The sequence below is a fragment of the Fulmarus glacialis genome, unplaced genomic scaffold, assembly GCF_000690835.1.
Source record: "Fulmarus glacialis isolate BGI_N327 unplaced genomic scaffold, ASM69083v1 scaffold12983, whole genome shotgun sequence".
In the NCBI taxonomy this organism is placed as follows: domain Eukaryota; kingdom Metazoa; phylum Chordata; class Aves; order Procellariiformes; family Procellariidae; genus Fulmarus; species Fulmarus glacialis.
This window is the reverse complement of record NW_009202378.1, coordinates 1-20,178: the sequence shown is the minus strand read 5'-3', so window position 1 is coordinate 20,178 and position 20,178 is coordinate 1. Positions and strand designations below refer to the sequence as shown.

At 44.0% G+C, this 20,178-nt stretch overlaps 1 protein-coding gene across 1 annotated transcript in view; it reads left to right on the top strand.

The window, feature by feature from the left end:
- The window catches only part of MTMR2 (myotubularin related protein 2), a gene marked incomplete at its 5' end in the record, with an annotated part of 21,482 nt that extends 3,401 nt beyond the window's left edge, over positions 1–18,081 (top strand). The window contains 8 exons of the mRNA XM_009574259.1: positions 8,124–8,273; positions 9,092–9,280; positions 10,243–10,428; positions 11,310–11,516; positions 13,096–13,188; positions 14,807–14,920; positions 16,348–16,524; positions 17,549–18,081. Coding sequence (XP_009572554.1) covers positions 8,124–8,273; positions 9,092–9,280; positions 10,243–10,428; positions 11,310–11,516; positions 13,096–13,188; positions 14,807–14,920; positions 16,348–16,524; positions 17,549–17,710 — 1,278 coding nt within the window. The remainder of the gene's footprint in view (positions 1–8,123; positions 8,274–9,091; positions 9,281–10,242; positions 10,429–11,309; positions 11,517–13,095; positions 13,189–14,806; positions 14,921–16,347; positions 16,525–17,548) is intronic.
- Between the last annotated feature and the right edge of the window lie 2,097 nt (positions 18,082–20,178).

Below are 20,178 nucleotides of genomic sequence, written 5' to 3'. Positions count from 1 at the left end.
GAAAACTGTCTTGCAGGCTGGGTTAGGACATTGTTCTCCACATTGCAGTGATTGATGACAGCAGTACAGCTTTAGAGATAGTAGCATCCACTGATGATGCAGCCATCAGGCTGCAGAGAGCTGACTTTAGGCTTTGGTAGAAAAAAACTATTACTCTGGCTTAGTCATCAGCCACTGCTGGCAGTTAGGAATGGAGGATGCATTTTGTGGGTACAGATATCCCATTGTTGAGTTCCACACCTCAGCTCTTGCTTGTATCAGTTTCAATTCTTTACAGTTTTCTGTAAGATATCTCAAACAGGAACTTGGAAGGAAAAAAAATTACATGTAGAATGCCTTCATTTTCATGGGGAATCGGCGTAGGGATCAACCTAGAGAGTGTTGTGATTAAGCATAGCTTGGAACAGACAATTGTAGTGTGTCCAGAGTAGACTGGTCAAAGGTATTAGTGATAATGAAGCGGTAGGCTGTCAGTTAGGAATACTGCGATAAAAAGTTGAGGGGTCCTGCCTGGGGGAAAAGATGGGAGAATTTTGGTTTTTGTAATGAAATCATTCTTGTCATAAAATTCTCAAGTTGAGGAAACAGCACAATTTGGTGACAGTTTTGCCCTGGACACAGTAAACTTTTGTCTCATCCAGATCTGCCAGGATAAAACCAATTTTCCTTCGTAAAATTAAGAAATTTACAGCCATTTAATTTAAAGATTTATTTGGATCTTTCCCATAAAGCAAACCAAAACAAGACATCTGTCCTAGCCTAGTTGTTCATCTGATTCCTGACATCCAAAACCTAAGGAAGGGATTCTTTTTCCTAGCTTTAGTCTTCTAAAAGCTGGGCATGCCTTCTAAATTGGTTTTCTGGGCCTGTCATTAACAGATGGGGAGAGAGAGCTTCACTGTTGGGGGTGATTTGTTCCCTCCTAAAATAGCTGCCTAAGATAGATCGCTGGCTTCTAGGTTGCTAATTGAAAGTGAGATGTATCTTACCTCCGCTGTCTTCATTGCAAAAAAGTGTATGTTTTGCAATGAGATACCACAATCTAAAATCCTAGTAGAGACAAACTCCGATCGTTTGTAATCAGTGACACACATAGTATCTAAGGTCAACTTTGACTAATAAGACCAGATAATGCAGCAATTATTGCTTTGTTTAGAATTTACCTCCTTCATGGTAGTTATTTTAAGGAAAGATCTGTTTATAAAGAAAGATCTGCAACCCAAGCTGTATGGGAAAGATGCTTCTTTACAGGACTGAGAACTTTGGAGTAAAGACTAAAGAATACCTGTGCTACCAAAATAATCTCCATTGAAAAGCACAGCATTTGCTTAGCCAAGCTTCAGTTAAAACAGATGGAGTACAAAAGACATTCTTACAATGTCTGGAAAGAAGGAAGGGTTACCCTTGAGAATTTCAAGGTAAATTATTCCAATTTCTTAATCCTGGCATGTCTGATTTTAGAATACAAGCTTTTCTATCCCTATTAGTTTTTATATTGTGATTAGCTGTACCTTAAATTTGGCAGGAGCTTGGTTACACAGTGAAAGGATACATATATTTACATGCATGTGATTTGCAGCTCTTCACGGCCTTTCTGTAAAGAAAATGGGACTTTGGGCTGTGGTGTGTTTGTTTCTGGTCACATGAGGTAGCACTGTTATGTGTAAAGCATGTCACGATTGAGACATTGCTGCAGCATGTACTTCTTTTGTTATGACCTGCTTTTGTATCATTTTTGAGCGGACAGGGAAAACTTAGCCTGACTGCTTTTATGTCAAGAAACCAAACTGATGTCCATGTGCTGAAGCCCCCAGTCATTTGCTTACATTGATAACTGCAAAAATGAATCCAAACCAGGATTTTTTGCAGCCACGACTTATCTGAATTTTACCCATGATGGGCCACAGTCATTCCCATTCCAGATCACGTAATCCATCTGTTCCAGTAGCTTATCTCCAAAAGTGACCAACACCAGCTGCTGAAGAAGAGGCAAACTGTACTGCAGTAGATGTTTATGTTGTGATCTGGCCAGGAGGAGAATTTCATCCCTTTCGTTAGAGTTGATTTAGGTCCTGCAGCATGAAGCTTTACGTCCCCTCCAAAACTTTTAGGTATTTCGGTCTGTTTATTTAATTCCAGCATTTATAACTATGGATGTTCAATTTATCTGTGTGAATGTCTTAGCCTTTTTTCTTAATCCAACCAGGTTCTGTTAAAGCAATAACAAATACGACAGTAAATCAGGATTATGTCCTGAAATGGCAGCAGGGATTCGTTAACAGTGAAACAAAACTGGCGTCATCAAATCAGATAATGGGATTACCTGTCTCTGACTGTATGAATTGTGATCAGAAGTAGAAAAGCAGGACATATGCACTATCTGCAGGACCTTTTGGAATTGGTTTAAAAACTATTAGAGAAGAGCTGATCTAGGGCATAAGCAGCCCAGCAGTACGGCCAGGCGTTAACCTGGTATGTCTTAGGCCAGGTCAGTCATTTCCCTGTGGGAGCAGGGACACAGAGAAAGGGGAGCGGAGCAAAATTAGAAGCCAATTACCAGGCATCCAGAAAAGACTTTTAGAGTAGGATCCATGGTAGGATCTGTGTCTACACTGGTAGACATGGCAAGTTTATGTGTGGTATGATTTATTTATTATAATTTTTTTTCAGATTAATATAAGTGTGTTGATATGATAGACATTGTAGCAATTAGGCAAGATATTCAGTAAACCCCTGACTTCTCTGTTAGCATTCTTGGGAAAGATGGAAATATGTAACTTATTAAAAATCTGTGATTGTGTAAAACTGTGGGGAGTAGTAAACAACCTGTAGAGAACAAAAGGAACTCAGAGAGGTTTGGGATTTAGTCAGTAAATGGAATCACATGTGGCAAATGAAATTTAAAACTGAAATTGCTCCCTGATTTTTATTACACGCAGGCTGGCAAAGTATAAAACAGAATTGCAAAGTGAATAAGACTCAGTTGAAACCAAAAGGCCTTGAGATGCCTTTGGAGTAACTTAAAGCTTTAATTTCCCTTAACAAGGTGGGGAGCATTTGGAAAATATTACAAGGGGTTGTGAAGCTGGAAATGTGTGATGTTTCCCTATAGAAGTCATGCTCGTCTAATCCTATGCTCTGGTCATATGTGCCAGGGAGCCACAGTTTAGGGCTGTGGTTGCTGCTTTCAGAGAAAACATATAGAAATTAATAATTCAGAAGAGGAGCTGACCTGTTTTGAGGATAAAAGAAGTGCCCAGCATTAGTACACAAGCAGAGTGGGAAAGGTAGAGCATGAGAACAGCATCCTGCAGAGGATTGCTGGGTGTAACTTAGGGGAGTAAAATGAGAATTGAACTGTTAAATGTCCCATGGTTTAACTGAGGTCCTGCTTATGCTAGGTATGTCTCTACTGCAAAATGGATCACAGCTCTCTTGTGCTAAGTGGACGCACTGGGCTGAGTACGCAGCAGAGGGACCAGCTTGGCTGTGGAAGCTGTATCCTGTGTCGGTGTAGGGATGCACCTGAGCTAATGTGCTCAGCCTCTTGGTTACTCGTGGCTCAAACCAAGTTTGAGAGAGGCACTGCTGGTGTGTAACTCGGGACCCGCCCTGCCTTGCCCGCTGCAGCTCAGGGTGTACCTGCATGGCTAAGCTCAGAATCGGTCTACTGGATCCCGTAGAGAGATGTGACTGAGTAATTCCAGCAAGGAAATTAATTTTTTCCTGTCAGTGAAAGATCCTCATGTGCTTAACTTTAAACATGTGCTTTGCAAGGTGATGATTTCAGTGCTGTGCTGGTGTGTCTTCAACAGCTTTTCCCTGCAAAGAAAGAAACTCCATCTTCTACAACGTGCATAGGTCAAGTGATAACTGAGCACAGGTCATTAAAGTAAGGCATGAATGACTATCCAGAGGGAAACCAAGTCTGGTTTGTGTGTGGAGGGCTGCGTCTCTGTGGTTAGATGATACAGTCGTAAGGAGTGTTCCCAAGCACTGAGGCACCTTCATCGCAAGTTCCAGGCATAGCTTCAGTCCAGGCTGTTACCGTCCCTCTTTTGAGTGAGTGTGTTTGAGCATCTTTAGCCATGCATGAAGATATTCTTCCAGCAAGATGTATGCAAATTGAGAATATGAAGCAATTATTTACTGGCTAAAAAAGATAGCTGAGATTTAACTAGCTAATAGGCTGAGCATTAGTACTCACCACCTCGGAGAAGGCATCTGAAGAGACCTTCCAGGCCAGGCAGGCACCAGTGAGAGGAGAAGGATCAGCCTCTGCACCTCCCTCAGTTGGGTTGTTGTTGCTATCTTCCACCAGTAATGTCAACACCAGCACAAGGATGACCCAGCTGTTGGCCCTCACCCAATGACTGCCTGGTAAACTCGCAGTTTTTCCTTTTGGATTTGTCATGGTTTAACCCCAGCCGGCAACTAAGCCCCACACAGCCGCTCGCTTGCTCCCCCCAGTGGGATGGGGGAGAGAATCGGAAGGGTGAAAGTGAGAAAACTCGTGGGTTGAGATAAAGACAGTTTAATAGGGAAAGCAAAAGCTGCGCACGGAAGGAAAGCAAAACAAGGAATTCACTCCTTACTTCCCGTCGGCAGGCAGGTGTTCAGCCATCTCCAGGAAAGCAGGGCTCCATCACGTGTAACGGTTACTTGGGAAGACAAACGCCATCACTCTGAACGTCCCCCGCTTCCTTCTTCCTCCCTCAGCTTTATATGCTGAGCATGACGACTGCTCCAGTTTGTTTCCCATGCTGCATGTGTTTGTATACAGGCATTTGAGATAGACCCTAGCCATGCTGCTTTCACAGGGAAAGTGTAAGAACCCCATCATGCAGTGCCCCAGTCTTGATGCTGTGTAAGCACTGTTCAGCAATAACTAAAACATCAGTGTGTTATCAACACTATTTTCAGCACAAATCCAAAATGTAGCCCCATACCAGCTACTATGAAGAAAATTAACTCTATCCCGGCTGAAACCAGCATAGGATTTTATACCATTTCATGATGATGTTTTCTCTCTTGAAACCTTGATCTGCCAGCGATCCCCCTCTCAACGATCCTCTTCCTCTATCTGCAGTTTTACATTTCTTGCCTTTCTATAGATTTTCACACAGCAATTTTGTATGTCTCTGCAGTGTCCGTGGCAGTCTGAACCGCAGCTGGGCCACATCAGAGCTGGGGCCTGATGGGGCAGTCGGGCCTTGTGGAGCAGAGAAGAGGGAGGGCTGCCAGGCCAGCTCGCCTGCTCCCAAACCTGGGCGCAGTTCAGAGGCTGACACAAGCCAAGGATCACCAGTAGGCAGTTCAGACAAACTCCCGTTTTGAGGACAAGTGAGTTTAACAGTATGGATGTGAGGCGCACTGTGCCAGCTAGTCTCAGTGAGAAAAGTCATGGGCACATTTAATTTATGACTGTAGATGTGGCCATGTTGCCTTCCTCACTTTGCCCTCTGGCAGCAACTGAACATGTGAGTTCCCTTGAAACCAGGGTCTACTAGCAGTGTTAATTTACCTGGAGAAGACAGACCTTGTGCACCAGTCAGGGCAGCATGCTCTGGTCACTAACGTGGACACCTAGCAGCTTCTGGACCATCACACCTGCTGGTAGAGAGGCATGCTTGGGTTCCTACTGCAGGTGCACAGGCAGGCGGCTCCCAGAGCTGGTCCCGAGCCTGCAGAGGCTTCTTGAGTTACATCTGTAACTGTTTGGTTTGGTTTGGTTTGATAGTAGGATTTTGGGTGCTTACAACTTTCCAGGAAGCAGTGAAATGCCAAAGTGCTTTATATCATGTTTAGCTTTTTCTATTGATTCCAGCTGGAGAAAGTGCAAATCTGAAGGAGCATGAATGCACAAGCTACACTGCATCATGGCAAACATCCTGGGAAGATGCAAATTCAGCTCCTCTTCTAGCCTACTTTGCTTATTTCTGCTTGCTTCAAGTCCTTAGAAAAAGTCACAATCTGAATCCAAAGCCCTCTTTGGGTGGTGCTGTGATTCAAGGCTCCTGTGCCAGGGGAAAGCAGACATTCCTTGTGATTCAAAGGAAATTTGAACGCTGACACGCAGCATCTTTTCTTTCTTTGAGGGATTGTCATGGATTTTCCTGGTCTGGGCTATTGCAAAGGAAAGATTTCATTCAAATTTGTCAGGGTGGCAGCTGAAAGACTTAGAGCTTTGGAGGTGTCGGTTCTGGATCGAGCAGCATGTGCTGAAGCCATTCTGCCCAACACTGTGAATAGGGGGTTTTATAGTGCCAGTGACTGCTTGATCTTCCCAGGGAGCACTGGTGGAGTTGCAGCATAGAATGAAAAGGAGCTTTTCTTCCACGTAGCTGCTTGTCAGCTCCCATTTTCTTTGCCAAGAGTGTGCCAACAGTGTAGTTTTAATTTGGATTTGGGGGAGGTGAAATCTCCAAGCGTTGCTGATGGATCATTGCAGTGCAGTCATGTACTTAGTAGGGTAGGACTGAGAACAATTTAGTCATTTGCCATTAGTTCACTTCCAGATAGTAACTAGTTTGATCACAGCTGATGGACAGCTAAGAGCAAGTCTTCCTATTCCCTGGTTGACAGCAGAGCTGGTGGACACAGGAGATTCCATCCTTGCTGTGTACAGCAGGTAGACCTCTGAGCTTGTTTTACCCATCAGTAAGCTTGGACTGTGTGTACACGCTGTTTGATGTCTGTTTCTGCCACTTCTTTGGCTTCAGGCAGTGCCAAAAATAGCTTTCCTTTAGGGTTTTGGGGTTCTCGTGATCCCGGCAGCTCTGCTGATTCCTTGTAGTAACATTTCCTTCCCAGGGAGGGCCCCAGGACCAGGGGTGGTTCACAAGCAGGGTGTGACTGGTATTAGACAGAAGGTCTGTCCTCTCTTATTTCTAACCATGACCTGTTGTGACAGCATGACTCACTGCTCACGGGGAGCTGGCTGCAGTCTGTGTGGGTCAACCATAATTACCACAACTCGTCTGACTTGTGTTAGATTTGTCATTTATTTCCTGCAGGAGCCGCAACCATGGTAATCAGTGTCCCACCACCCTCCTTAAAATGAAGTACTGTTTATTAGAACAGAAGCATGTATTGTTTTAAGAGCTGATGTTCCTCTAAATCAGACACTCCGCTTAACAGTCTGGCCATGTTCACTGTAGTAGATCTGTCTACCCCACAGAGATGCTTTGTGTCGGTGCTCACCCCTGCTGCAGCATGTGTCTGTTCAAATCTCTCCTTGCAGGCACACAGTAGCAACCACACCGTTTTGATCTGTTAACTCCCAGCACCGGCCAAACTAAGTCTGCAGGTTGTCAGGATCTGTCCCCATTGTGCTTCGGGTGTTACCTGGAGGTTATCGTCAGGGAAGCTGTTGAGTTGCTTCTCCATCAGGGCATGCTGAGCTCGGTAATGTGTGTGCGTGTGTAGCTCACACACACACTCTCCCAGCCCAAGTCAGACTAGTACAACTAGAGAGCTTAGTCTGAGAGGAACATGGGAGTTGCACATCACTGTCCAGATCACATACAGTCACGCAGCCAGAGACACACAATCATTAGGTTTCTGGTGTTTTTAGGGGATTGCACAGCTGTGCCACAAACACTGAACAAGGCCCAAAACAGATTGATTTTTTGAGGGGGTGTTTTACTGCCTGTTCTCCCTTCTGTCTTCCCCTCCATCCTGTCTAGTAACTCCACTTTCCATCCCCAGTTTCCACCCACCACGTTTGAGCTGAGTGCTAAGAGAGGAGTGAAGACTGTCGGTCACTCATTCTGTCCTGCTCCTGGCTCTCCTGTAAGCACCATGAGGAGACCAGGAGGTGTGTTAAAGATCCTCTCAGGGGGATCACTTGTGTTGCCACATCTATAGCCTCCACAGTTCCTTCGCCATAGGTGAGCCTGTCTGCAGTCTTCTAGTTTTCCTGTTCTTCAGTAACCTGAGCAAAACATCTACCTCTTTGGGAAGAAGCATGAAATGCAAGTTACCAAGATAATGCAGTCCCAGGCTCCAGCCCTAACTGTCCTTCATTAACAAAAGTTGCCTTGAATTTCAGGTCTGGGGATTTGACTGTGCTGAGGTCTCAGAGCAACTCATTTGCTAACCTGCTGTTGCTTCCTCTTTAGGGAATTCCCAATGAAAGCTGGAGGTTGACCAAGATTAATGAGCGCTATGAGCTGTGTGATACATACCCTGCCATTCTAGCTGTGCCTGTAAACATTCCTGATGAAGAATTAAAGAGAGTAGCATCTTTCAGATCAAGAGGACGCATACCAGTGAGTGTGACAAAAGAAGCTGCTTTGATGTGGTGTTGTTACATACTTTTGGGCCATAAATAATACCAAGATCAGGCTGAGTGGATTCCAGGGAGCAAATAAATGGTCAATGGATAATAAAAGTGACAGCAACACATTTGAGGAGTTAGAAAGCAACATTATCTGCTGGAACTAATGTTGTGGAAGAGATGTAGACTAAACCAAAATGAGAAGATAACTTAGCACAACCCAGACCGAATCTCAGTTCAGTTCCAGGGAAATGCAAAGCAGCCCTATTTGGTTGTTTACAATTGTCTGGCCTACTCTGACTTTCAGGATAGAGGAATACTTAGTGATACTCTTGATGAAAATGCTTATTAAATGAAATGAAGACAAAGCACATCGTTATGATGATTATTTCAGCAGTAACTGAAAATGTACTGTTTTACTTCTCAAGTCTGTAGAAAATTAAATCTCTTCCTAAAGTGCTTAACTTTTAGATGGCATAATGTAGCGTAAGACATAGCCTAATGACTGCAGAGCGAGAAAGCGTGTTTGTGACTCACATAACAGTGAGAAAACAGTCTGCATCATATTTGAAAGTCAGACTTAAACCTATTCAGTCACCTCTTGTTTGTTTAAACTTTGGGAATGCCACCAGAATGAATGAATAAGGACAGAAGAGTTCTTTTTTTCATTCAATCGTGATTTAATAGAATCCAGCCTGCTGGAACCAGCTAATACATGGCAGGATCCCAGAGCAATCCATTACAGGGAAAACACTTCACTGGTTTAATGAATCCCATTTTTCCTTCATTCTTTCTCATTTGTTTCCAAAGGTGTTGTCATGGATTCACCCAGAAAGTCAAGCAACGATCACTCGCTGTAGCCAGCCAATGGTGGGAGTGAGTGGCAAGCGGAGCAAGGAAGATGAAAAGTATCTTCAAGCCATCATGGATTCTAATGCTCAGTCCCATAAAATCTTCATATTTGATGCAAGGCCTAGTGTGAATGCTGTAGCCAATAAGGTCAGGTGCTTTTTCCTCTCTAAAGCTGGGAATATAATAATTTAGAGCACATTTCCCACCACCATTTCAAATTATTCCTGAGGATCACTAAAGGTTTTCCACCGTGAAAGGAATCATATGCAATGATCTGATTCTCTAGACAAACTGTTACACCGGCACTGGTATCTGTAAGATATCAGTGTGACTACTAAAGGTCCATTTGGATTAATCTACATCGGGAAATGAGATTGGAAGGAGGAAAAAAAAATCAAAGTAGTACTGACGTCAAACTCTAACACCTTAGATCTTGTGTATCACCATTTTTCACTTCACATCATTGAAAGACTGCTTCCTCTAATAGCACCAGAACCCTGTCCCTGATGGGAGCAGGGGCTACTCAAGCATTTCTGAAAATCAGGCATCATGATCTTTAATTTCAAAATATAAGCTGGGGATCTTTAATGTCTAGGAAGGTTGCTGTGTTCTTCCTGCTGTTACGTCTCATGCCATCACTCCAAGCCCTGTTTTAATGATAGAACTGCTTTGTTGCACTAAAGCTGATTTTTTTTTTCTTTTTTTTTTTTTTAAAATCTGTCTTTCCCACTACTTAGGAAAGGCAATTAGTGTGTGGGATATACTCCTCTATAATAGTATGGTAAATTTGTAAATGACAGAATAGTGAATCTAATGAGCTAGCAGCTTGAATGGGGATAAATGATAATTACAGAGAAAAAGAAGGCTTGTAATTTGATATTCTTTGGTAAAAATTATAGCATTCATTACTATCGCAGGAAAGAGCCACTAAGTGTGTGCGTGTACGTGTTTGTTCCCAATTGTAAGATAAATACAATGTTTTCTGCCTGCTTTAGATAGCACAATCACTGTTGTATTTTATCAGCTGTTATTTGCTCAGGACAAACAATTGGGATAAAATATAAAACATGGTTTTGTTTAATGATTTTTACGTCGATTTTGTTCTTCAGGCTAAAGGAGGGGGCTATGAGAGTGAGGATGCCTATCAGAATGCAGAATTAGTGTTCCTGGACATTCACAATATTCATGTTATGAGAGAGTCGCTGAGAAAACTGAAAGAAATTGTGTATCCCAATATTGAGGAGACTCACTGGCTGTCTAATTTAGAGTCAACTCACTGGCTAGAGCATATCAAGGTATGCATGTCTGTATCCACTGGATGTGGCTTAGTAAGCACAAGTCCGTACCAGTCTGTTCACTGGGAAATGTATCCAGAGCTAATTCCACTGCTGGATTTTCAATTAATGAGAAATTTAAAGACTTACAATTTCTTTTCAACTTAAAAACAACTAAAACCACAGTTTCATGGAATGGGAAATTTTAAGGAGATGGGAAGAGGGACAAGAGAGGGGGTTGAAATACTGAAAGATGGTGTTTCGGAAGTGAATTGTGTTCCTGGGTAATGTGTAACTGTGAAAGCCCTGGTTAGAGCACAGGAGGAGTCCCAGAGTTTCCAAGGTCTTGACTCAGGGATTCTTGACATCCTGGCATTACTGCCTAGTCCAGACCAGCAAATGTTGGGAGTTCATGCCCCGTCAGCCTTTCAGGAATCCAAGCAGAGTCAGAATGAGTGGGGCAAAATACTTCAGCTTCTACAGATGTTGGTTTTCAAATTAAGCTCTTTCTCTCCTAAAAACGTCCAGCTTACATTGTCGACCTGCTAATGCAGATAGGGGCAAATCTGCTCCTGGGGCAGTTGCAAGGCGACGGCCATTTTCTGTTCGTGTCCAGACACAGAATGCTCCTGCGTTTAAATCCTGACCTGTCCAAGGACTGAGCTTAATGCAAGGGCTGTTCTAGAGTTGTGCCTGCACTACAGTTTAGATGTGCTGTCATCTTGCTGGAACAAAAAATGCGTTCACCAATTTGCTGTCCTAGTTATGAAGTAGTTGGAACTGATTTACCATTCTCCTTGAGGCAGACAGAGCCCTTGGTTTGTCCTGTGTTGTCACTAGCCATTTTTCATTTATAGTTTCTGTTCTAAAGAGATTTCATAACTTTTTTTTTCTTGTCCTAGCTCATTCTCGCTGGAGCCCTTCGGATTGCTGACAAGGTGGAGTCAGGGAAGACGTCTGTGGTTGTACACTGCAGTGATGGCTGGGACCGGACAGCCCAGCTCACCTCTCTCTCTCTGCTCATGTTAGATGGCTACTACCGAACTATCAGGGGCTTTGAAGTGCTAGTGGAGAAGGAGTGGCTGAGCTTCGGCCACAGATTTCAGCTGGTGAGTCACTAGCCCTTGGAAGGCACTGAACAGAAAGTTATTGTCCACCTTGAAGGATTTCAAAGGAGTTTAGCCTTTCCTGTGAGAAGTCTCCCAGCTGAAATCACAGAAGAAAGGTGAATGCTGCTGCTATTATTTTCTGCCTACAATTCCAGTCATCTCTTAACCTCCTTGGAGACAGTATTAGTTAGATAGGAGGAACAGGTGGTATTAAATCTCTCAGGTGCCTGACTGATACATCGTGTTCCCATGCTTAGGCTTAAACTAACAGTGTGCTTTGGGTTCAGGACAGGCATTTCTGCTGGGAGTTGGCAGAGACCGCTGGGGTATTTTTTGTTTTTCTTTCAGTTCCATTTTCTGAGACTGCTTGGACACTGTCATCTAACAAATGCCTTGGTATTGAAGAGGCTGGGGAATACGGCCTTGACCTCACATTTTCTTCAGGCACATTTTATTTTTGGGGAGGCTTTTAATTATTTAGGTAAAAGATCAGCAGTTTGAGACTGGACCAAGAGTAGCTCGCGGTTGTGTGCCTAGAGTCAGCAGAGAGGCAGCTTGCGGACCTGTAACACAGCAGTTTGTTAAGGTTTGCACTGATGGGAATTGAGAGAGCCTTTCAGTAGTATCCTTTCAGTCTTTGTTCCTATTGTGTTTTGCTTGTAGCTGTTCTCTTGTAGTCATTGAATTTTGGCAAGGGCTGGAACAAGGTCTGTTTACAGCACATGCGATGGTGGGTTGCATAGTCAAATGCTGTGATGAAGAGGGGAAACTGAGGCACTAAGCAACTGAGGTTCTGCTGTGGCAAACCTGTTATCTTGGTGTTTGAACTATGAGTATTTTAGCTTCCCTGTCTATACAAAGAAGATAATGGTACTGATTTCCTTCAGTGAGGGGAGAACAGTATTACAGAAGAGGAGGGGATCTCTGTTACTTACAAGTTCTTATTCTGTCTTTGTACAGTACTTCGGGCTCCTGGGTAATTATAACCAGTCACGTACTATACTAGTTATAAGGAATCAGGCCTTGCGTGTCTTATCCAAGGCCCACAGCATGGTTAGGGTTGGAGGCCTACTTCTGGGGATACTTTCATCACTGCCTCTCTTGAGGTGGCAGGAGATGGGCTGGGTTAGTGTTTGTACAGCGCTTGGAAGCTGCGAGGTGTTGTGTGACGGTTATCGCCACATGCCATGCCTGTAGGTAGTGTTTAGATCTAGCACACTGTACTACTGAAGTAGCCAGGACGACAGCTGCAACTGAAGCAAAAAGCATTCTCCTTTTTTTTCCTTCTGAACTTTAGCTATTAACTGAAATCGGTGCCAGCATAGCATCTGGAGCTTCTACTCAAACAACTCTTGTTTAAATTTAGCATGAAAATATCCCCATAAAGAAGTTTCACTTCAAAAACAAAGGGAGTAGCTGTCCTTTACTCCTTTACCCACTGATATGGACAAAGGAAAATCAGGACTCATTTGAACCTTCTTAAAGCTATTGGTAAAGGCTTGGGTGACTGAGAGGAGACCCCAGCAATTTCCCCATGAAGCCCCATGTGACTCATGTTCTTTGTCCTCCTCTGTTTCAGAGAGTTGGCCATGGAGATAAGAATCACGCAGACGCAGATCGCTCTCCTGTCTTCCTCCAGTTCATCGACTGTGTCTGGCAAATGACAAGACAGGTAAGTTGCTGGGTGGCACACATGTCCACAAAGCCATTGTACCAAGACATGGCACAGTGCGGCCAAGATCTGGCCACAGGAGTAATTTCCAAGCTAACCTGCACAGGCTCTCCTTCCTGGGCTTCTGCTCTGGCAACAAGTTTGTTGGGAGTCTGTTTAGCAAAGAGCCTGAATGCACAAGTGCACAGGAAGGCCACGATGTCGGGTTGCATCAGATGAGCTAGTTAGTGGGTGCTACTTACATACATGCTATAATAAATACGAGCTTGTGAGAAGCAGCTTGCCTCGCCGTGAAATAGAGAACAGCTGCCTCACGTGTATCACGGGCAGGAACAGACACCCCAGCCATCCTCACTAGCCCACTGTGCCTTCAGAAGCATAAGTGACTCGAGCTGCTAATGTAAGTCTCTAGCATGGTGGGTGCATGCAGATCCCTGTTGCCTCCGCTCAAGCTGATCTCGTAACCGAACCTGCAGGGAAGACTTGCATTTGCTCCATTTTAACTTCTTCTGAAGGCAAACATACTGCTCCTGATTCATGCTTGATGTACAGAGCCAGGAGCTGAGGTCCTCGCTTCAGACCAAGCATGGCAGAGGCACAGTTTGGGAGAGATACCCTATGGCTGGGAGGTTTTTCCCTTGGGTATGTAGGACCTGGAATGTTTTTTGTGTCTGCTGTGATCTTTGTGCTGCATTTTAAGCAAATGTCAGCCATGGTCAGGCAGTTCTTTGAAAAAATTAGGCTTGTCATGGACTAAAACAGGTGAAATCGGAAAGGATGCCACTATATAGGAAGCTGTGTATCGTGTCCGAGCAGAGAAAGAGGGAGGCTTTACCATCATCAGAAGTCACTTCCATCATGCTATCCCTGGATTGCTCCTAGAAGCAAACATCCTGACCTGCTGGTGAGGTCAGGGTGTTGCAACCAGAGCAGCCTGGGAAGAGAAAGGTGATTTGTGAGGGAGGAAGGCCTCCCGCTCTCCTCTCCATCGCTCCAGCATGTCTTTGCAGTTCACTGCATGTATTCTTACTGACCCTTTGTGGACCTTCATTTCTCCCTGTCTTGGGACTGATTGTTTCTGCATGGAACGTCAACAGCAAACACAGCCCCTACCCATATACCTGTTCCTCCCGCTGACCTGTGTTGCAAGATGCCTCCCTGCTGTTCCCTCTGGGAAGCGCTCTGTTGTGCACGCAGGTTATTTCCACTTGCCCCCAGGAAATTTCCATTTCTTTTTATGCGTTATTTCACGTATGCTTCAGACTTTTGTTCACAGTCTCGTTGCATGGTCTGTCATTAGGGGCAGGCATAGCAGAGCAAGCTTCAACTTGAAGCAGCACTGAGTATGTATAAACACAGCGGTGAAATCCTTCAGACCTCTGGCTTTTGCTCAAAATTCCTCTCTGTGCATGTAAAGCAGTTTTCCAAGAGAGAAACTCTTGCTCCTGGAAGGAGCAAATATGATCCTGAATATTCCGCCAGGCAAAGAACAGAGACAAATCCTAATTTAGAAATAAAGACGAGAGGCCAACTCCTTACCAAGACCACAAAATGGGAGAAAGTTTATTTGCTATCCCTGTTCTAAAATCCCAACATAATTTTCTGGTTCTGTCTGAAGTTTCCTACAGCATTTGAGTTCAACGAGTACTTCCTGATAACCATCCTGGATCACCTGTACAGCTGTTTGTTTGGGACCTTCCTGTGCAGCAGTGAGCAGCAGAGAGTGAAGGAGGTAAGACAGCGTCTCTCAGTGAAGGCATGGTACAGTGATTGCTTTAGCTGGCCACATAATGCTAGAGAAGTTTCAGCACTCCAAGATAGTGGTAAATGCAGGTCTGGGTAATGCCAAGCCTTCTTAACAGCTGGGACACAGGGTATCTTCCTCTTTCTGCAGACTGCTGTCTGTTGGAAACTTTACATTTCAGAGTAATACCATTTCCCTCTGGACAGTCACCAGTAGCTTTCAGCTACTCACTGGTGGCTGAATAGCTCCTGTTGTCTCCCGAGTAGTTGGAAATGCAAATTTTTCTTTGAACTCCAGTTTAATGTAACCTTCTTTGTGGAAACTGGTACCTTTTTGCGCTCCCTTTTCCTTGCAGTGGTCCCGTTAGGTTGATTTTAACTACCAAGTGTGTATTGTCATTCTGCACGCACAGGTTACAGCAAGTAACTGGTCTCAATGTGTGTTCTTGCTGTGCTTGCATTTTTCTGGGAGAGGACAGAGCTGCTAGTATTTGGAGGACATGCCTCTAGGTCCTGCCACCAGCCAGCTCTGCCTTGCAGTCTGGTCAAGGTTTGTTTGCCAAGGGAGGAGCGTATAGATGCATACATTCGGACCATTCAAACACTACCCTATTCAGACCCACTCTGGAATCAGAAGGAAAAGCAATGACATTCATTCTGTCTCACCTACCGAAAGATGAAGCATTTTGTCACCAGAAGGTTGCAGCCTAACATCACAGACGTTGAGGACAGTGCTGTGTGGACCTGATGTGATTATATTTGACAGCACATCAGTTAAAAAATAAAAATAATAATATATTACTGTAATACAGAAGTGATAGCATTGTACTGTGATGAAATCAGTTTCTCTAGAGTCCACAGTGATTGAATAATTGTAATTGCTAGAGAAGAAAACCTGCATGCCATTTGCCTGTGGATTTGGGGGTTTTTTTTAAGGCCTCAGCTTAGCGAAGTACTTAATCTAGAAACCACTTTAACACTGGTTTCACTGGGACTATTCACAGGCCTAATTATTCTACTAGATCAGGGCCCAAGTCAAATGTGGGGTTTTTTTTTGGTTTTGTTTTTTTTTTTTGCAATTAAGTACTCCAGCAAGTCCTCCAGGAGCACTTTAAAGAGGGTGAAGTTTAACTAAAGCATTGAGAGTTCATGTGCCAGTGTCCCCTTGCTGCGGTTCCTGGTCTGTGTTGGCAGCTGGGTGGGTAAGAGGGGATGTTTCCGTGCCAGGGTGCGTGTGTGCCTGCTTGCATCCATGTGCTTTGATTACAATAACCACATCAAAAGAACGGGTTTGGTTTTTTTTAAGCTACAAAAAGGCAACCAGCTCTGTATTAATGACAGGCATGTGTATATGCTGTTATATAGACTTTGTAGATAAATGGGAAATAAAGCCTCCTCCACCCCCTTCCCTTACAGAGCCTTCCAAAAAAGACCGTGTCGCTTTGGTCTTATATCAACAGCCAACTGGAAGACTTCACTAACCCCTTGTACGTGAGCTACTCCAACCACGTCCTGTATCCCGTGGCCAGCATGCGCCACCTCGAGCTGTGGGTCGGCTACTACATCCGCTGGAACCCCAGGATGAAACCGCAGGTACGTCTCTTCCAAGGATCCTGCTTTTATTTCCCTCCCTGCTAGTACTAATACTGCCATTTTGGAGCTCAAGACCTTTGAAGCACAGGAAGTAATGTACAAACTTAAGCTGCCTCTGCTTAAATCTAAAAACAAAAGTCTAAAATACAAATGCAAGCAAATGAAAGAACGGCTGGCTGGTACAGGTGCTCAGCTGGAGGTCACCACCTCATGAAATCTGCAGAAGCTGAAGATACTCAGCAATCTGGAAAAATTCTCACTTAGAATATGGGGAAATTCATCTGAAGTCTCTCGTTTTTACGAAAGAGCCTAAAAACCTAAGACTTCTTTGGATGTGGGATCCTAGATCTGAGCCCTGGGGCTGTATTTAGATTACCGGCAACAGGAGTCTGCTGCTTGCTTTGGCTGCCCAAGGCAGAGGGGTCTGACTGCAGCCCGCGTTACGCTCTTGACTGCTGACAGCAGGGAAACTGGCGCGCCCAGGGCAGGCACCTGAGACGAGCAGCCTGAACATGGCCCTAAATGCTGAAATCACTTTTTAATAGGAAGGGACATATTCCTGGATTGCCTCAATGTCCAACTGCAGTTAACAGAGCTTTGCAAATCTGGGGCATTAAATACAGGAACATGACAAATGCTTTCCAGTACTGTTTAACAGTCAGAACTGTGTAAAAATATTTAGATAAATCTGTGTTGGTTTTTTTTCCCCAAAGCCCTGAAATTATGTCCAGGCTGAGATGCCAAGGCCGGCGTCCCCCAGAAATGTCAGAGATCAGAGTTTTGTAATTGTCATCTTTCAAAATACACACTAAGTTTTGTTTAGCCACCATTGCACTACACGTGTTGGTTAAAATGAGTATCCCAAAGCCGGAGCAACTACCCACCCCTGGGCTGAAGACGATACAACCCACGTACCACTCCTCCTTCCCTCATAGCTGTGTGCCAGGTCCGCGGCAACGTTTTGTGGTTCAGGCTTCCACTTCCATGCCTACCTCCTAGCACTCAGCTACACGTTTTCTTGCAGGAACCTGTCCACAATCGCTACAAGGAGCTTCTTGCCAAGCGGGCTGAGCTGCAGAAGAAAGTGGAGGAACTGCAGAGAGAAATCACCAACCGTTCCACCTCATCCTCGGAGAGAGCTGGCTCTCCCGCACAGTGCGTCGCTCCCGTACAGACAGTTGTATAATACGGACTTTTTTTGCCAAGTACCTTCCCAGGACCATGGGGGCAGCTTTTCTGAAACCCTCTGGATTTCCAGTGTGGTGTCTGGGAGATGCCAACATATTTATTTATTTCTCTCCAGGGTAATTTATTAATACTGTAGCGCTAGAGGAAGCTTAAGCAAAAACAAACAAACAAGGCCCCCTATGCAATTAACCTTCTCAGTGGCTAGATTACGATACAAGCTAATTGCACTTGCCACCTAAAAGAAACCTAGAGCTCTTTCTTTGTTCTGTTACGTGCTGGAAACCGCTTGGCTTTAAAGAGAGACTGTGCACTAGAATGAAGTACTGTGGAGGAAAAACATCTACTCAGAAGTTTGAAAAATCTCCCCTTTGCTAAAAGGAAATACGACTCTGGCTTTGTATTGGAGCGTAGAATACAGCTGTGAAGCCATGAAACCCTCCACTGTTCATGTCTGTATAGCGGTGTTTATGAGAGCGTTTGCCAACATAGAGACAAGCAGCGATAGAATCTGAAACATACCACTGTCCTCGCTTGTCCCTTCCCTTTGATCTAGATCACAGGAAGCCATGTAAATGATGCCTTATTTAAAGAAAGGGCAGCTTCTACCAATAAAACATGGTGGTAGAGGAGCAACCTACATGACTTGACTTAACTTTGTAGGACAAAGTTTACTTCCATCTCCGCAACTTTTAGAGTATGTATGGTTTACATTGGGTGTGCCAGGACGCAACTTAAGCACCTTTGTTTCTGAGGGGGGACACAGAGCGTGGCTCCCCTGGGCTTTCCGCAGCGCCTCTGCCCTCCAGTGCCTCATACTCATCCGGGAAAGGTAGTGGAATACCAAGGGGCACCTGTGAACTGCTGGGATCAGTCATTTCATTTTGCTTGGGTAAGCATAATTAGTGATTTTAACGCTTCTGTGCAGGATCATAGTTGCATACGTAAAGTATTTCAGTTTTCTGTTTACTAATGGAAGCAACTGTCTATCGACCAAAGAAGCCTTTCTGCCTGCATTGCAACTGCTACTTAAGGTTATTCTGGTAGAGTAAACAGCTTAGCCAGTTTCTGAGCCCTATGTTTAGGTCTTTTTTCCTCATAGCATACTTCAAAAATTAGTGTCACCTGACTAAAGTCCAAATTCAATTTTAATACAGAATTTTACTGTAGAAGTGGAAATAAAAAACACACTTGGTGAAACTGTGACTGCCCCATTGCTCTTCCAAACAGATAAGTACGGGGTTGTAGAAGATAGGGCGTACAGCAAAGGAAGTTATGTATGTGCAAGGATCTTTACTCCAGGCTGCTCCTCAGCTCCACGTTAAGGAAGGGGGGTACTGGTTGGTCTGAGTTCCTGTGTTGCTCTTTTATGATAGTGGTCACCTGTTTAATACACCCATCAGCATGCTGCTTCACTCGGCCTCTCTTCCACAATAGAGAAGGATTTTCTGAGGGAGTACAAGAGCGGACCAATTTACACACAAGAAACTGTCTTTCAAAAGCCACATTCCTTCTGAGGCAGTAACAATATTTTCCCCTGCAGTCTCCATTTCTGCCTGCTCTGCTGCCATCACTGGCTCAGTTCTTACACAGAAATCCACAGCCACCTTCTGACAGAATGAGTAATGGGCTGTATAGCATCACTGCATTTGTTATAGGGTGGCCTGAGACATTATGGTTCAATAGTGCAATGAATCCACAGAAAATACCTTCTGCAGGACTTGGATTTGCTTTAAGGTTAAAGGGCAGATCTGCTCTTATGTACAATCACTATATAAGATGGTTCATTATTCTCTATTAGCAAATTGACTATGTGTGTATATTTTGTTTCTTGATGAAGGCTGTTTGGTTTCCTTAACACTAATAAACATTGATAAATGGGTAAAGTTCCTGTACTCTTATTTTCAACTGTGGTTCTCCAAAGGACTTGTAGGACATGCAAACATTAATAAAATAGCACTGAAAATTTAGTATGTTGAATTCAAGTGTCTCTCATTTTTCTGCAGATGGTCTTGCAAGATGCTAATGTTCAAACTCTGAAATTTAGAATGACAGAAAAACAAACTTCATCTTTGGACAAGTTTCTCTTATCCTCTACAGACCAGTATTAATACAGATACAGTGCTTAGCTGCTCAATATTACAAAAATACTTTCACAATCAAAAAAAATCCAACAATTTCTGCACTTAACAGTGCATTAGCACAGTAACTTTCGTGTAAAAGAATTCACACTTTTCTATGTAACTCATGTTAAGCCCAAATTCACTGGGATGATTTGGGATCAATTCAATGCCTGCTCCTTGATGCTGTCACCCCTAGTAGGCTTAATTCCAACTTGGGCACCTCAGTCACTGTATGCTGCGCATATGGAGCCTAAAATACTCCTACGCCCTCCATCATTAAGGAGCTGCATCTTCAGCTCATCTAAGACGGCCTGAGGTCATGCAGCGCTACAGGCTTGGGGAAGAG